Consider the following 17,988-nt stretch of genomic DNA (forward strand, 5'->3'; position numbering starts at 1 on the left):
CGCGTTTACGAATCAGTCGGTTGTCTCTCGAGCCTCGCATCTATCGAGTCTCCTTTGGAATTGCGGACAGCGTTTTCTCTGAGCTTCCCGTCGGAGCTCACACACGTTGTCCGTAACTTTTTCCTTCCCTCGAACAAACCTCTTCGTCTCACTGCTTTTTTGTACATTTCAAAGGGAATCTCAAAATGTACGTGGGATTGCACATCGTGCGATCCTCGAGGATCGCTGGTTACCAGTTTTCAAGGAGGTGCGCCTCGACTACTCCCGGAATTTGGGTTAACCATCTCCAGACCGTACGTACAGTGTCCTAATTAAAATAAACTTGGAACGTTTATGACCGGTCGATCGCTTGATCGAGCACGAATCTTAAGGTCGATCAAAGCTCCAAAATGGGATTGCAATTTGGAGGGATTTGCTTCCCTTTCCCTCGGATAAATGCTTTTGATTAAATCCCCTTTTGGAACACCTGTTTGTGCTACTGAAATGTTTCGATAACGCCGAATAATCTACTGATTTTTATCGCTGGTTACACCACGCACAGAACACACCTGATTTTATTGTCGTATTCGCCACCGAACTCGTTGAGGGCTTACCGAGACTAACTTCATTCGTTTATCCCCTTAATTGCCCGTTGTGTGCACGCGCTTAATTAATTTGCCGCATTCGCTGAAATCGAATTTCGCAACTCTCCCGACGGGGTAGAAAAACGTTAAAAACGGTCGTTCATACAGAACATTTAGTTCGACACTGTTGGGGGGGGAGGCCGAACAAATATCCGAACAGAGGAACTAATTTGAAAATAGATTTCAGCGATCGCGGATTGAAATGCGAAGGAGCGTCGTAATTTTACGGACGAATCGATTTTATGAATTGTGTTACAATTTCCAATAAATTCTTATTGAGCAATGGAGGAAAAAAATTCAATAGTACTAGCTGAAAATTGAGAAAAAAGCCGGAGAAATTGCCACGTCGAGTGGGATTTTGGTTAGATTTTGAAAAGCGAATGATTCAAGGGTAACCGAGTGGATTTTCGACGAGAGGTACAAACAGCTGAGAGACCAAGACGCGCGACTTTCACCGAGCGAAATCAACTGAAGTACGCGAGGCGTCTTGTCGTGAAACTCGGTAGTGCGGTTATCACGAGAGAGGATGAACACGGTTTGGCACTTGGTCGTCTCGCATCGATTGTCGAACAAGTTGCCGAATGTCAGATCGAGGGCCGGGAGTGCATAATGGTGACGAGCGGAGCTGTTGCATTTGGCAAGCAAAAGCTCACGCAGGAGCTTCTTATGTCGCTATCGATGAGGGAGACGCTCAGCCCAGCCGATCACACGCGAGAGCACGTTGGTGAGTTTGTTTTATCGCGTGTCTCATACGGTATATTTACACATGTGAAAACGGTACGGGAACGCACTGTACGGGGAGCTGTTGCTGCTGCTATCGCGAGAATCTTCGCGATTAACTCGTCTCACGATCAAACCGAGTTTTCATCAGTCTATCGCGTGTCCGGAACGATAAGAAACCAATCTCAAAGACTTACGGAGTCTCAGGAAAAAATCTTTCTCGTAAACATCTTTTCGGTTATCAGGAATTACGTCGCTCCGATTCAAAGCTCTGGAAAAAAACTTTCAATCGATCCTAACCGCATTGACACGTAGAGATACGGTTCGTAGCACGGGACTGACAGCTCAAAGATATCGAAAGACAGCCGACGTTATATCCATTTTCGATATTTTTTTTATTCGCCTCCAAACTCTTTCATCAACGCGACGCCGCATCAACGAATTATAAATAATCATAATTCCTCATCGGAAGTAGACCAGACTCGGTACGGTTGTGACGATTTTCGTTTGATCGACCATAGTTCTGTCAATATGCTAGTAAACTTGACGAAAAGTATTGTTTAAATTGTTTCCCTAAATACGATGGTTAGCTCATTTGAGTGAGTTAAAAAAAAAACACTCGAATATGGCTTGAAATCACTTTATTTGCAAGCAAAATGTAACGCAATGCAACACAACGTAATAAAAATTTTTTAAAAACCAATTATTCTGTTTGCGACAACAGAAATAAAATCTGGGAACGTTTCAATCAGAAATTCTCAATTTCGGACTTGAATTCTGTTTCAGTAGGCACAAAAACATCATCGATCGTACACTTTTAATCTCATTGTAGCTTTGTTACATGCAAAAAATTTAGCTTCAAACATATGCTACAGAATCCGCGATCTGGGTCATTGACGTCACAATCGTACCCAGGAAAAAATGTCACAAGCGTACCCAATGCACTTTTTTGCAAATGAACAAACGCCATGTCACTAAAAAATACAATCTATCAACAAATTAAGCACTGCTACTCAACTACTAATGTTTGACTTATTTCGAGGAAAAACTCTCATTTTTCTATCGGTATATTTGTGTCAATTATGAAAAGAAATCGAACAAAAATACTTTGAGACTTTGAACTGACCTGCGAGACTTGCTTAAATGATGTTTGGTTTTCATGATCAAGGTCGAAGGCAAACACTCAAGAGTTTCGTTCGTATTCGCAACTATGGAAAAAAATGTGAAATCTCATTCTTCCAAAGGCTTTTCAAAGCGAGGCTGGTTCTCGAAATGCCATGACTGTAAAGCTTCGGAACTCGGCAGTAAATAACAGTTCCAGCACATCAAAAAATAATTGATCGAAAGCCAAAAAAATGTTGGCTCGTGAAGAATATTTGAGAAAGATTTTTTCTTTAGAAATTCAATATCTATGAGAATTATCACGAAGAAATGCCTCCGCAGTTACCGAAACGATTTTCGCATCAAGTAATTTTCTGCTTTCGTAACTCTTCGTGTTTCAGTTGATTCGAAGAGACAAATCGATTCCGAATATGCGTCATTAATCATATCCATATTCTGAAATATCCGATCACAAAATAGAGAGTCATTACAGTCTGTGTCAGATAACGCATTCGCTGGCCGAGATAAAATCCAGCACAAACAGGTACTATTAGAATTATAGTCCAAATAATAACTGAACGGATCGATAAAAAGGGGAAAAACAACGTTTTATGTAACGATGGAATGTCTTGAAATCTGCTTCGAAAACTTGAGACGAGATTAAAAAATCAATAATGCAATAAAGCGGAAGTCAATAACAGAGTTTTCCTCCAGCTTCGTTTGAAAAATTATAGATAGTAAGAAAAAATGTTTTTTTATCATCAGTAAAATATTTAAAAAAATTCAAGCAGCAAATACGAGGTTCTACGAAATCGTCGAGTGAGGTAAACTGCAACAAACAATGCCGTGAAAATCGAACTTTCAAAGCGTGTACTGCGAACGAAGCATTTTTTAGTGAGTCTACTTTTCTCGTTCGATACTCCAAGCAACTTATTTTCGAGTCAGCAAACTACGTGTGTTTATGAATGTGGAGAAAACACGCAGAGAAAAAAATGCAAAAATAATGCTTCGGATCTCCGAGTATCATAAATAGAGCGCAGTCTCAGGTGCAGTTATCTCAATGATGCTCGTACGAACATCGAGGTTTTATAATTACCGGTGCGTTCATACGCGTTTTCCAACCACTTATTCTTTGTGCAAAAGTATTTTTACGCTTGACAAAAATTCTTTCGTTTTTTCCATTCAATGAAAAATCGTGAATTAATCGATCTTCGTGCAAGATTTTATGGAGCATTTCGAAGTTAGGATATTACAGGTATAACTCGATTTGTCAGATCACAGTTTCTGACTGTAATAATCCGCATGCGATTCGGGCATGAAGAAGCCAAACGTCCCCAGGAAGACTGTTTATAAGTGCAGGAACATGTCAAATTTGGAAACGAGTCGAAACTGTTAAGCGATAAGCCGCCCGGGGAGAGAAAGAGAGAAAGGGAAAGGGCTGCAGGAGGGAAGAGGGGGGAATGAGAAGACAAGTACGAGAACGAGTATTAAATTAGGCGGAATTCTGAATCCCATTCGCGAGTGGATATGCTCCGACGTGTCTGGAGTCGGCTTACGACTTCGGTCGAGCATCAATATAGCTGAGGTAGAGAGTTGAACGTCTCGATGCATTACGAGATATCAGAAGCACTGACAGAGGGAAGCTTGAGAGGAGAAAAAGCGAGAGATAAAGACAGCGAGGTAGACAGATAGGGGGGAGGCAAGTGCTGTCGGAGCAATGGAAAAGTCTCAGTTTTAACGAGTATGAAGCACTGCGAACCAGTTTCGGAACGAGGAAGGTGCGAGGAAACGATAAAGAGAAAAAGACACTCGCAGTTCGTACGTCCCCGAAGATTTCTTTTAGCCTGCGAAATAAAATGGGCTTTTGCTTTTTATTCTCGATCGAAGACTAATTTTATCTCGTATAATGGATGTCTGTGGGTATTTGAGGAGCTAAGAAATGACCGATCACCGCGTGAGAGCTTCCTCAAGGAATCCCCAGGAATGGAGGGTGCGAGGGGTGCTTTCGGAAAAGTGAATGAATAAAAAACTCTTGTTTTTTTTTTAAATATTCGCAGGAACTCTGCTCGACCCAAGAGCCGCAGCGGCCGTCGGTCAATCCGGTCTCATGTCACTGTACGACGCAATGTTCGCCCAATACGGAGTCAAGCTCGCGCAAGTACTCGTGACGAAGCCAGATTTCTACAACGAGGAGACCCGCAAAAATATTTTCAGCACCCTGAGCGAATTGATAAGCCTGAATATCGTTCCCATAATCAACACGAACGACGCCGTCTCGCCGCCACCGCAGTCCGACGAGGAAGTCTCAGGCGGGGGTGGTCGACGCGGCATTTCCATAAAGGACAACGATTCCCTAGCGGCTATGCTGGCGGCGGAAATTCAGGCTGACCTCTTGATCCTGATGAGCGACGTCGACGGCATTTATAACTTGCCACCCTGGCAGGATGGGGCGAAGATGCTTCACACCTTCACCTCCGATCTGCGGGGGACCATCAAATTCGGACAGAAATCTAAAGTCGGGACGGGAGGAATGGACTCGAAAGTAAATGCCGCACTTTGGGCACTCGATCGCGGAGTCTCCGTAGTCATTTGCAACGGAACTCAGGAAAAGGCCATCAAGAGCATCATGGGAGGGAGGAAAATCGGTACTTTCTTTACCGAGAGCAGCACCACGTCTGCCCCCGTGGAAGTCGTCGCTGAAAACGGTAAAACTCTGCGCTTACTTTTTCCTCTCGTTACTGGCCCGTTGCTCGCTACACTTTATCGAACCCCGACTAAGGAAGTTCACGCGAATTTAATAGACATCGAAAACTCCAACTTTAAGAGTTGAAATTTGGAAATTTGCTAGAAATATACACACGGAAATCTATTCCCGGAATTATTATAGGATCTACCGTCTAGTTGTCGAGAAAACAATTGACGGAAATCACATCTTTTAAGGGTTATACACAGGCTCTTATGGCAGGCACACTTCCTGTGCAACCATTTCGATTTAATGAAACAGGACCCAACTTTGAAGAGTCAGAAACGAAAATATGAAAATAGAATGTTTTTAGATATCAATGATGTCTTGAAAAAGCCTTGTTACCGGTGAAAATCACTTGGGAATGGAAAAAGAAAAACATTTATTTGAAATTAACGAGTAATAACGACATAAGCGACGGAAGGTTTGATAACTCCCTGAGCCAGCTGGTTTAAAATATAGATATGCATACGCATATAAATAGAAAATGGTCGTTGTCACATTTTGCTTTACGATTTTACTACGAAAGTATTTTAACCGCTATCATTGTATTAAAAATTTATCAATCTCAGCAAATAAGTTACACATTATTTTAATAATTTCGAGAATAAATTTTAATCGTTTCTTTGATCATGAAAAAAGTAAAAAAGTTCAGTTGCTATTTTGAATCACGAATTACGCATGATCTTCCTTAAGGAAGTTGAGGCATTAAAATGAAAATGATGTCACCACTTTTAAACCGATTGCATCTTATAAAGTGAAGTGTAAAAAAAAATCAGTTAAATTTTCAGACAGTTTAGGAGCATCGTTGCTGAGAAAAATCAATAACAATTTGGGCCAAATAACATGTAATCTTATGGAAGTCAAGACATATTCAGTGATATCTCCGTTAAAAATGATGCTAAAAATATGAAATTTTTTGGGCAACATGAGCAAGGCTTGCCGAATAATGTCAATTTTTTCAGATTTATTAGGAGATTTGCTGAGATTATATTAATAATAATCTGTTTCCCGTGCAGTTTTTTGAGGCTAGGATCGTCACTGTTCGTGTTTTCGACTGAGCTTTCACCAGTTTTTCGTCTTTTTTTCACCAACTTTTCTTTAAAGTGTATGCAACATTGCCAAACTGTAAACTGGCCTAACTTTTGAAAGGTACAGGTCATCACTTTTGGGTAAAAAAAAATGACTGTACAGCCTCAACTTCCTTAAGAGGATGGATCAGTCGGTATATCGCAACCATAAGTGCGAGAGAGATAGTTGCAAATTTCTAAATCGAAATTCTTTGACATTAAAACTTTTAACCGATTAAAAAAAGGCTCTGTCAGTCGATTTTTGCCATCGTTCTGCGTAGGCTGACAGAGCCTTTTTTTAATCGATCAAACGGTGCCAAAGAAATTCCAAGTGAGGTTAGTCGACTGATCCATACTCTTAATCCCCCAAGCTAGGAAAACATTCTCCTCGCGCAATGTGCACCCCTTCGTGTGCCCTTCGTCCAGTCAGGAATCATCAATCACCGGTCGAACCCTCTCGAAGGAAGGTTTAATTGGACCAGCCCCTCGAACTATTGATTATTGAAGACCGACCTACGCTTTTCCAAAAAACAAAGAAAAACATACTTCTGACCAAAACATAACGAACTCATCAAAGAGCTCATTGAGAAACCCAAAGAAAGTAGAACAAAGCCCATTTCCTCAGGGGTCAAAATACACTTCCGGCCGGGCCAATCAAATATCCAGACCCCCATCGGCAACCCTATAATCATTTGTTTGTCGTTCGAATAATCGTTCGCGTTCACGGATGAAGAATTCAGCTTCGAAGCTCTCTCATTAATTCGGTAATCATCAAAAAATCTCAATTTTAACCCTCTCGGAACAAGGCCTATTTCACGTCGAAGGAAAATTATTCCCTTCATAATTTAATCTGAAAATGCTTCCTAGTTTACAAATCCATTGTGACATTTTAGTTTTTTTGTTGGGAAATACGAATTTTCGAATGTTCGGTGCGCCCAGCGCCAGAAACTTGGGGGCTAAAATCAGCAAAATTTACGAATGAATCCTAACACCTTAAGTCTTGTACTGCATGCTAATCAAATGAGTGCTAAATTTTCAAAATGCTTTTAGACCAAGTTCAACGTACCGATTAAATTTATTGTTAGTAGCTATGTATTCAAGCATATTTTATTAACGTGAAAAAATATTTAAAATGATAGTTTTGCAAAACTATCAACTGATCGATGCAAATTTCCATGATGGCACATTTTCACAGCTATTTTTCAAAGAATCATCTGTATTTTTAAACCGATTTTATTGCACCAAGTCTCATTTTGTTCCTCAATTGATCCTCTGCGAATTCACCACGTAGATTTTCCTTTAAACCCATTCCTTTAGAAACTACGAGTGAAAAAGTTTTTTCACTCAATGAACAATTAGCTGCAACAGTGAAACGATCAAGTTAAAAAACAACTTCATGGTGGATTCGTAGAGGACCAGTTGACGAACAAAATGAGACTTGTTGCAATAAAATCGATCAAAAAAGGCAGATAATTCTTTGAAAAATACCAGTGAAAATGTGTCAGCGTGGAAATTTGCATTTATCAGTTGATGGTTTTGCAAAACTAGCGTTTTTAATATTTTTACATCTTAATAAGATATGCTGTAATACAAATCCACTAACAATATATTTAATCGGTACGTTAAATTTGGTCTAAAAGCGTTTTGAAAATTTAGCACTCACTTGACTAGCATGCAGTACAGGAGTTACCTTAAATACGTCATATTAGCGTCCCTTTGAAAAGACATAACGTTTGGAGTGTGAAAACAAATGTGTACTCACATTTCTTTTGCGATAATTAAGCACGTATTCACACAGCGCCAACTGAACACGAAACGCCGGCTTCATATCGATATTTGAAAGGGTCAAAGCAGTTTATCTCTTGGTTTAGAAGTATCTATCCTGCAATCTTACCTTGTTTGATCGAGCTAGGCAGTTAGAAGCCCGAGCTTGCTGACCGACGGAGTTTTATGGGTCCTGGAAGGGCGTGTTGCGTAGAAGCATCGGTCCGAGAGGGTTAATAAGTAAATTTGAGGAAAATTGATAATTACAGCCCGCGTTGGGAGCCGAGTCCTCCAGGCACTGGAGCCAGAGCAACGTGCCGGTGCGATAAACACCCTGGCGGAGCTTCTGCATTCGAAGCAAGATGAGATTCTCGCGGCGAACGCAAAAGATGTTGAGGAAGCGACGAGCAGCGGTCTGGCGAAGCCGCTTCTCTCGAGGCTCTCATTGACGCCATCGAAGTTGAAGTCGTTGAGCACGGGACTGCGTCAAATAGCGGAGGACTCTTTGGAGAACGTGGGTCGCGTGTTGCGGAGAACAAAACTAGCGGAGGAGCTGGAACTGCGCCAGATAACGGTCCCGATTGGTGTGCTGCTCGTGATATTTGAATCCCGGCCAGACAGTTTGCCACAAGTAGCAGCACTCGCGATGTCGAGTGCAAACGGCTTGTTACTCAAAGGAGGCAAAGAGGCGGCTCACAGTAATCGCTGCCTGATGGACCTCGTGAAAGAATCGTTGAGTTCGGTCGGCGCAGCGCAGGCAATTTCGCTCGTATCGACGAGAGAAGAAATCGGGGATTTGCTAGCGATGGAAAAGCACATCGACCTTATTATACCCCGGGGAAGTTCGGAACTCGTGAGAAGTATTCAGGAGCAATCGAAGCACATTCCTGTGCTGGGACACGCGGAGGGCGTGTGCCACGTTTACGTCGACAAAGACGCCGACCTCGCGAAAGCATTGCACATAATTCGGGACTCGAAGTGCGATTATCCGGCAGCCTGTAACGCCATGGAAACTCTCTTGATCCACGAGAGTCTCATGAGCGGAAGTTTCTTCAGCGAGGTTTGCAGCATGCTCCAAAAAGAAGGGGTAAGTTGAACCGCGTAGCCTCGTCCAATCAGCTCTCGCTCTCGCTCCTTCCTAAAACCGTTCTCGTTTCATTATTGTCACATAACTCCGCCATCAACTTCCGGTCCCCCCATCAATCTTGGTCCTGTGCAAACACTTGCTCCCGTAGTAGCTTCCACTCGACCTTGGCGTCCGGAAGGACTCTCTATTACGAAACAAGTGGATGGAAATTGCTCACTTTCAAACAAACTTCTTTAATTACGAAAGCTAACCAACTATTATACGCGTATTTGTATGTGTGTATACGAGCAACGGGGCTCATCCCTCGATTTAAAGAGAGTTCAACTAACTAGTTGCACTTGGAAACGAGAGAGACAAGTTAATAAAGCTACCGCACTGAATCTCGGAGCGAGATATTGGTCTAACCAAGTAGTCAGTAGCTTCCCCTCGTACGCTCGCTAACTTCTTTCATACATACAGAGACCCGTTCGCGCGGGCCTCGCCTCAGCTCCTCCCCAACTGTCTGCAGTTATGGCCTGCAGTTATACATCTATACTATACGGGGATGATGTTTCGCAGGTTAAAATCAACTCGGGACCGAAGTTGCGAGAACAATTGACCTTCGGGCCACCCGCTGCCAAGAGCATGAGAACCGAATATGGAGCTCTCGAGTGTACCATTGAACTCGTTCCCGAACTCGACGGAGCGATAAATCACATTCTCAAATACGGCAGCGCTCATACTGACGTTATCGTTACCGAAAATTCACGGAGAGCCGCACACTTCCAACGCGAAGTCGACAGCGCTTGTGTATTTCACAATGCCAGCACTAGGTTCGCCGATGGATTCAGATTTGGTCTTGGGGCTGAGGTTCGTTCACTGCATTTTCTCACGTTTCCTATTTTTTTCGAAGCCTTGCTTCCGTTCTACAATCTCGTGCCATCACAATCTCTCTTCTTTACCAAATTCGATTATTTTTTTCTCGGTCTTTGCTTTCTCGGAGCTCCACCATCGTTTTTTTTCGTAGTTTTATCAATTTAAAAAAAATTCAATGTTATTTTGATTTTTATTCCTCCAAATTATACTTCCAACGAGCTCAGAAGCGGTCTCTGACACTTTGGAAAATATTTAAAAATGTTCATTTTTACGGTATGCGATCATCGACGTTTATCCGTTAGCACTCCCGTCGATTTCTCACTTTAGTGCCATTTTTTATTCTCATCTGTGAAAAAACTATGCAATTTCGTGGATAGCAAATCGGGAATTCGCATTCGGTTCGATCGTGATTATTATTGCGAGGGGAGCTTTGATTTGATGATAAAAATAATCGTACGTCTAATTTGTCAACGTCAGGTCGGCATTTCAACGTCGAGAATTCACGCTAGAGGACCAGTCGGAGTGGACGGTCTTCTGACGACGAAGTGGGTACTCCAGGGCAACGGACACGCTGCGTCAGATTTTGCGGAGGGCGGCACAAGAACTTGGCTCCATCAACACTTGCCCGTAAACGAGAGGGCATGAAGTTTGACAAGGGTTTTTATTCCGTCAGTGGTAAAGACGCGATGTTCCCGGTCGACCTTGATCGACATTGAGCCTGAAAAAGTGACGGATCGGGGGCAAGGCTTTTACGCGACTTCTCCGATTCGGTTATTCCGGCGACTGCGAAACTTTCTTCGTTCTTATTTTCACGGACCAGCTTGACGGAGGATTATTCATCATTTTTTTTTCTTGTTCGTGCGAATCGTAAACTCTGACTGTTGGCTATTGTGGTATTTTGACGTATCGAGAAGCCAAATATTTTTGCAACGACGTCTCCATGGGAAAAAAGATCGGAAAAAATATTGTGAGATTTTGAAAATATTTTTGAGGACATAAATTGATCTTCTCGAAGACCGAAGAAACTTGCAACTGTTGAAAATTTAGGGGAAGTCATAATTTCGTAGAGAATTTTAAGATAAATCACAAACCACAAGATTTTTACGAATGTGTTATAATTTTCTGAGTAATAACTCACGTTCATACGTCAATATTTATGTGTGCGATACTGCCAAGGAAAATCTGTGAATGGTGAGGAAAGAAAAATCTGTCGCTTTGAAAATAGTGAAAGTAAAAAGTTGTCACAGCCAACGAGTTTATGCCGGGTATGAAAAGAGGAGAGAAAAAGCGTGCGTACATCACTCGTGGTCAGTGAGAAGGCCGGCGAGAAAAGGCTCTTTGGAAGTTTGCCACGCTTTTCTAACGTCCCTCGAGCGACTTTCTCCCTTTTTAGTCCGTTGGGTATACGAGAGAAAAGAATATCTTGGGAAGTTTCAAGTACAGATATGAGTGGCGTAAACATATACGTAAATATTGAGATGAAGGGTCGTAGGAGAAGAAAGAAGCCTTTCTCGGCCCTTCGAGAAAAATGGGTCAATCCTCAAAGGGAAGAGCGCACGAAAACATGGAGAAAAATCAACAGCGACGCTTACGGGAGCACGAGCTGAGAATGTAAATATTAAAAGAAATAAAATAGGCAAATTATCGTAAACGATCGATCGAGCATTGTTAATTGTATTATTTCTTCTCTAATAAGCCCGCGCCATTGGAACGCTTCATAATTCGCGATATAAATTAAGCTGGAAACGCGTGTTAAAAGTTGAAGGTAAAAGGAGGAAGAACGCTCTCACGAGCGTTCAGGATTATCTATAAATCACGACAAATGTCGCGTTTTGGCTCGTACAAAGTTCCGTACAGCCCGAGTGCAACAGACCTCTTCCGAAAGAAAAGAGAAGAGGGCAAAACGCAAGGAAATATCCACTTGGCATTGTACACAAGTACACGAAAATACATTCGCACTAAAGTCTTATGTATTCCTCCGGAAACTTTGGAAAGCTTGTTATTAATAGCTTGAGACATTTTCACATTTTCCTCTTTATGAAACTTTGTTGTTGCCCGTCTCCTCCTCTCTGCAGGCTCTGACCGAAGCTTCTGGGCAACGCTTTTTCACATCGGCTAAATCCTACTAATGGGATTCTCTGGCTTATCGTCGTGAAAACATATTGTGCGAAAAATTAAACGTTACGAATGCCAAAGAACTTCGAGTTCTATGACCGATTGGCTACTAGAAACCTCAGCATCCCTGAAACACACGGTCACTGGGAGCATCGATTTTGGGTGCAATTTTTTTTTTGCTTCGTTCGATCAATACCAAAATGTCTATTCTTTCCAGGCCTTCGTTTAAAGTGTTTCTTATTTGTAGAAATAACTCAACTTTTTCTTCCCCTAAAAATATTAATTCTATTCTGTTTTATTTTTATCATAGTTTATGCCGCTTTCAGTAAATATTGAGGACAAACCATTTCGAAAGTTTTTTTCAATTTGATAAAGGGCCTGGGCGTGTGAGGCCGATTTTAATATCTTTTTTCTCAGACTTCGCGAAATCTTGAAAAGCGAAAAAATTTGAAGAAATTTACGAGAAAACTTTTTATTTTCTCCCTTATCTTGGGAGGAAGTAATTGCCAACGCTTTTTCACATAAACCGCTCGGATAGAAAAAACTCTTGAATTAAAAAAACTGTTGTTTCATCACTGCTAAAGGGGCAATTTTTAGAGCTGTAAAAGTATGTCACGTTTTATTTAACGCATGCGTCAAAAAAAAACTTATCACGAGGACGTAAAAATGAAAAGGAATCTCCGCGTGCACCGAATGAAGGAGAAAATTCAAGAGTTTTTCCTGAAAAGTATAAAGAAACTTTCGCCTGACGCAGCAGATCGAGTCGATGGTAAAACGTTCAATAAAACTTGGAGGGATCTGGTGGAAATTACATTTCTTCGTATCGACGGAGTGTGAGCTATAAAAGTCAAAGGTCTGGATGAATCTCCTATCCTCGCTAAACACATAGTAAACGTTATCCAAGCAAAATGGTTTGTCAACAATGACACCTAGAACAGTATTCAAGTATTGATCGGCCTTTAAAACGAATGAAACTCTTGTATCGAATCGCTTTTGTATTTTCTTCCATGACCTTTGTTCATTAAAAAGCAACAGACCCATAAAAATGAAGAAAGGAAATGAACCTCCGACGATTTATTATTAGCGCATGTTGATCCAAGTTCCGTGATTTCTCGATTCATTCGAGAGCTTGTTGAACTAACGCTTGATAGACTTATTAATGATTTTGAAAACAAAAATAATGGAAATTTGCGCAGCTATAGTAATATTACAAGTTTTATTTTTCCGTTATTTCCCTCGAATCACAAATTCTCCTAAGACAACGTTCAACGTTTGCTCGCATAATCACGATTGACACTCCCCAACACACGAGAGTTTTACTTCATTTTGCTTGTGATTTTTCTATTTCATTTCAATTATTTTATTATTCGTTGTATTAGATGGTGCTCACATATTTTCTGGTGCCCACAGTTTGAATGTTCGATCGTAGGAGCTCGTGGCAATAAACTTTTGATCCGCGGACACATCGGCTGACATAACTTTACCGTCGTGACCTTGCAGCGTTTTGAGAGGCTGCCACGTCTTATTCGACCAGATTTTTGCGCTCCCGTCGTACGATGCCGTGACTAGATACTGCCCTTCCTCCTTTTGATACTTCACGTCCGACAATAAATTCGTGTGCGACGGGATTGTGTAAACACACGAACGCTTACGCAAGTCCCAGATCTTGCAAGTATTATCCTCGCTTCCGGTCGCTATGTGATAACCATTTGATGAAAAATCAATCCCGAATACAGCTTTCAAATGACCTTCCATAAACATGATGCAGCGACCGGTACGAAGATCCCATACCCGCCCGAATGAGTCGTGACCTCCAGTCGCACTTACGCTGCCGTCGCCTTGGAAACTGAACAGGTTTCAATCGTTAATGCAATCCAATTTTCAATAATTCTTTGTTTTTATAGTGAAAACACGTTTTAAGCACTAGTGCAGGCTGCTTTGTAAAGGTATTTCGAATTAGAATTTTGTTGAATGATAGTTGAATAAATAATTTGAGCAAATTTTGAAACATTAACGCAAGTAACAGTAACTACCGATATTAAAAATATAGATTTCAACACAAATATAAATATGAATATTCCTGCGTGAGCTCGAGCATTAACATTTTTAACTTTTTTCATTCTCTTTCAAAACCAGTTGTCAATAAAAATAAAATACTCTAGATTTGTAAGAACAGCGTTAAAATTGTTTCATCGCAATGAAAAGTTTTTGCACATTTTTGTAACTCGTAAAATGTTTACGAATTAAAAAATAAATTGAATCACGCTTTACGACTCGAAAATTCCAGAAATTAATGGCAATTAGTACTGCTCACAATAGAAAAATAGGGAAACAATGAGTTTTTCTGCACCTTATGCAATGAACGGGTTTCGCATGTCCCTCCTGATGAAGTACTTCAGCCTGCTGTTCGAGATCCCACAACCGCCAAGAAGAGTCGTGACAGCATGTGCCAAGGAACCGTCCGGATGGGTGAAAAGCAATTCTCGAGACCCTGTGTGGCTCATGACCTTCGACCTCTGCAAGAGGCTCTTCTCCGCTTCCGCTTCCCCACAATTTGACCGTTCCTAAGAATAGGAAGATTCAGTTTTTTCAAAAGTGTAAACGCATTTGAAAAAAGGAAACTAAGTACGTTACCGTCTGACGCGCAGCTTGCAAGTACGCACGTCTGGCCAGGCTTTTCGCTCACTACTTCTTGGCTTAACGTGGCTTTAGGATGAAAAACAATGCATCCAACATTACAAGTGTGACCTTTAAGAGTTCGCAAAAGGTTACAGTCAGGTACAGACCATAACTTGCAAAGTCCTGACCACGAGGCAGTCGCAAGCATTTTTGAGTTTGGACTGAACTCGCAGAACGATATGGGCCTCGTGTCTCCGATTTGTGAGCAGTATATTGTTAGTGCTTGTAACTTTTTCAATAGCTCTTGACGACGGGCTGTGCGCGTCGCTCCAGGAAGATCCAGCTCTTCTCTTGCACGGTCCAACCTTGCCTTAGCTCTCGGCAATGAATATGCTATAAAATTTATTACTTTTTCAAACAATATCACACATTTGATTGTTCTATAGGATGTATCAATTCAAAAAGAGATGAGAACATAATACTGTGACCGAATCTTTTTTTTAAGACACCGACAATTTGCAAAAAGAATACCGAATCCTGAATAACTGGAAGTAGAAAATAATCGGTGATAAAAAAGACCCCAGAGTTCGAGAGGAATGGAACTTACATGCAATCCAAGATCGAGCAATTTGAAGAGAATCCGGTCCTTCGTGGTACCAAGTAGCTTCGGTATCACGTTCTGGTGGATGAGCAGGCTTTTCTTCTTCTTGGTGTTTCTTTTTAATGGCATCTTCGCCAAGACTAGCAAGAAGTTCTCTCAATCTGGCTCGTCGATCGGCAGGACCCTCACCAAAGAGACAAATGGGTTCACCTAATTGTCGTAAATTCTTTTTGACCTCAGAATCATCGGTGGAAACATTAATCTGCCTTGCTTTTTTCCTGCGCTCAAATTCCTCTAGCAGGGCTTGACGATCTTTGGACATCTCATCTTCAAGATCCATGTACTCATTGGATATGTGTACATTGCCCAGAGCCATACCACCACTCGAAAGATCATTTGTTCCTGGGCCATCTTTTTCATCGTCGGAAGACTCGCCTGCGTTAGCAGCGAGTCTTGCCCTCTCAGTCTCTTCCAACGAACCATAATGCACAATTTTTTGCTTCTTCACGTACACCAAATCTTCATCGTCCGACATGATCAACACGAATCTCGATCCAATTAGCAACGATTGCAAATACAATTGTTAATGTATGACAATTTTTCAACACGCTTTGTGAGACTACTAACCTAAAAGGAACACCGGCAACACAACTTGAGATATTTTCGTCCTCTGTAAGCTTACGATTGAATAATTATCCAGTTAACGAATTTTTCAATGTTTCCATCGAAAAGTTGATTCCGCAATATTTTTCGTGGTGTTTGATAACCAATTAATTCCGGATCACCGGTATAAAAACTTGGCATCAAACATTTTGAACGCTTTCTTTGGATGTTGTTTTAGGTTATATACCACCATGGTAAGTATTATCTGCATTATAGGTTATGTACTTGTTTCGCGGGCTACTACTGTTTTGAATCTTCTGAAACATAACTTGACAGCAGCAGTTGGTTAGAAAAACGAGTAAGGTTTTTCGTCAGTAAAGTGCACTGATTTCTATCAAAAATAAAAAACACGAAATTGCAAATCCTCACACTAATGTTACATATTTTGTGCATTGATCCGATATCCGATGTTAATATTATTAAAAATTAAAATAATGAGAGCATTTGGGTGGCTATTGATGAGTAAGTTCTATAATTAAATGATTATTAGTCAGTAAGAAATATGATAGTCTTCGCATGTTGTTATTGATAAATAGTTATGAAATCATATACAGTTTATATTCAATAAATACTACGCATCCATATGAATTACATAGTATAAAGCTTCCTTATTTCGGAGTTTCAAATAAGGATAATTTGAAAACATTTCGACTCTCTAAACATTAGTCGACATGGTCGACATATATCCTTATCTATATCCACCATCGTCAGTATTTGCGCTGAGCACCAATGGTAAGACTTGTATTCTTCTTCTTCTTGTCCTTTGATATGCTATCTCCCCGCGGAGGGGCATGTGCCACAAGACTTGTATTGTAGTGAGCCTGTGAAGCGAGTCCCGGATCTTGAGACAAAGGAATCATAAGTGGGATAGTAAACAAATGTCTTGATTGGTTGATGTATAAATAAAAGGAGTGAGCTGAGTCTGCGCAATAGACTCAAAAAATGGAGACGGGGAGCCGAGCGAAAGAAAGAATACAGAGAATAATTTTGTCAGCTATCGGAAACGGACGTCTGTTTCTTGACAAATATAAGTATTAAATTACTACAATTTCCTTTGTTTCATAATTAAGAAACAAATTCGCAAAGGAGGCTCCAGTACCTTTTGTCTATCGGACCCGGCATAAAGAAGTTTTACATTACGACGCAAATCCCGCTCGGAGGTTTAGTTACATTTTATTGGACGCGAGGCGGTGGTGGCACATGGAATTGAGAGTTCGAATTCCTCGTGAAACGCTAGTGTTTGAACTGGACTAAAGTTTTAAATAAAGTGAAAGATATGTGAAATAAATACGGATATGTGACCACTCTGTGACTGACTCAAAATAATTGTCCAAGAACTGTGAAGTTTTTACGGCTACCGTCATTACGGCGAGATACAAGAAATCGGCAACATGAACTAAATTAATTTGCCGGAATCCTTCAGGATTTTCTCATTGTTTTTCACCCAGAGGCATAAGTACGTATAACATTTACTACCAGGATTGGTCACAGCGCAGATATAAGGACCAGGTAACAATACCCTTACGCAACAAATGGCATTACACGAGGAAGAGAGACGAAAATACGGTTACTGATATTATTGAGTGACAACAAAGACCTGAACATTGGTGCGAGAGAAGGAGAGAGTTGTTTGTTTTATTAATAAAGAGAACGTTCGCAAAACGAGTTCAGTTCGTTGGGAATCAGGCCCAGCATAAAAGATTTTTAAATTACCACGGGAATCCTGCTTTGCGAGTTGCACCCACTGAACTCTAATACTGGAACGCTGACTCGGTGTTCCGAGATAGATAGTCATAGTGTGAACAATTGTCTTTATTGTGGTAGAGTCCACCAAAAAATTAGTTGAGAGCGAGAACTAACCTCGAATATGGAAATGCTGCTCGCAAGAAAACGATTTTTTGTTCAGACTGTACAATGCGCATGCGCGCAGATCCAGAGAGAAAAGTACGCGACCCCTACTTACGGGCATTTTCTCCGACGCGATTGAAATTCAGTTCAATTTTTTTAATTTAGTTTCGAGGTAGCAT

At 41.0% G+C, this 17,988-nt stretch overlaps 2 protein-coding genes across 3 annotated transcripts; one reads left to right on the forward strand and one right to left on the reverse strand.

The window, feature by feature from the left end:
* On the forward strand, positions 1 to 11,614 carry P5CS (Delta[1]-pyrroline-5-carboxylate synthase). Its single transcript, XM_043411123.1, has 6 exons — positions 1 to 293; positions 1,014 to 1,347; positions 4,502 to 5,149; positions 8,291 to 9,108; positions 9,667 to 9,957; positions 10,441 to 11,614. The coding sequence occupies exons 1-6, from the start codon at positions 186 to 188 to the stop codon at positions 10,606 to 10,608; spliced, it is 2,367 nt and encodes a 788-aa protein (XP_043267058.1). The 5' UTR covers positions 1 to 185; the 3' UTR covers positions 10,609 to 11,614.
* Positions 11,615 to 12,534: 920 nt separating this feature from the next.
* U4-U6-60K (U4-U6 small nuclear riboprotein factor 60K) lies at positions 12,535 to 17,793 on the reverse strand. 2 transcript variants are annotated; one of them, XM_043411126.1, is made up of 6 exons: positions 17,675 to 17,793; positions 15,926 to 16,802; positions 15,305 to 15,817; positions 14,713 to 15,090; positions 14,429 to 14,642; positions 12,535 to 13,924 (listed from the first exon to the last, which is right to left on the reverse strand). In XM_043411126.1, exons 3-6 carry the CDS (start codon positions 15,672 to 15,674, stop codon positions 13,465 to 13,467), a joined length of 1,422 nt encoding a protein of 473 aa, XP_043267061.1. In that variant the 5' UTR covers positions 15,675 to 15,817; positions 15,926 to 16,802; positions 17,675 to 17,793; the 3' UTR covers positions 12,535 to 13,464. The 2 variants fall into 2 exon arrangements, with proteins under 2 accessions (XP_043267061.1, XP_043267060.1); XM_043411125.1 differs by having other exon boundaries at positions 15,305 to 16,802.
* Between the last annotated feature and the right edge of the window lie 195 nt (positions 17,794 to 17,988).

Source organism: Venturia canescens, chromosome 2, assembly GCF_019457755.1.
Source record: "Venturia canescens isolate UGA chromosome 2, ASM1945775v1, whole genome shotgun sequence".
Taxonomy (NCBI): Eukaryota; Metazoa; Arthropoda; class Insecta; order Hymenoptera; family Ichneumonidae; genus Venturia; species Venturia canescens.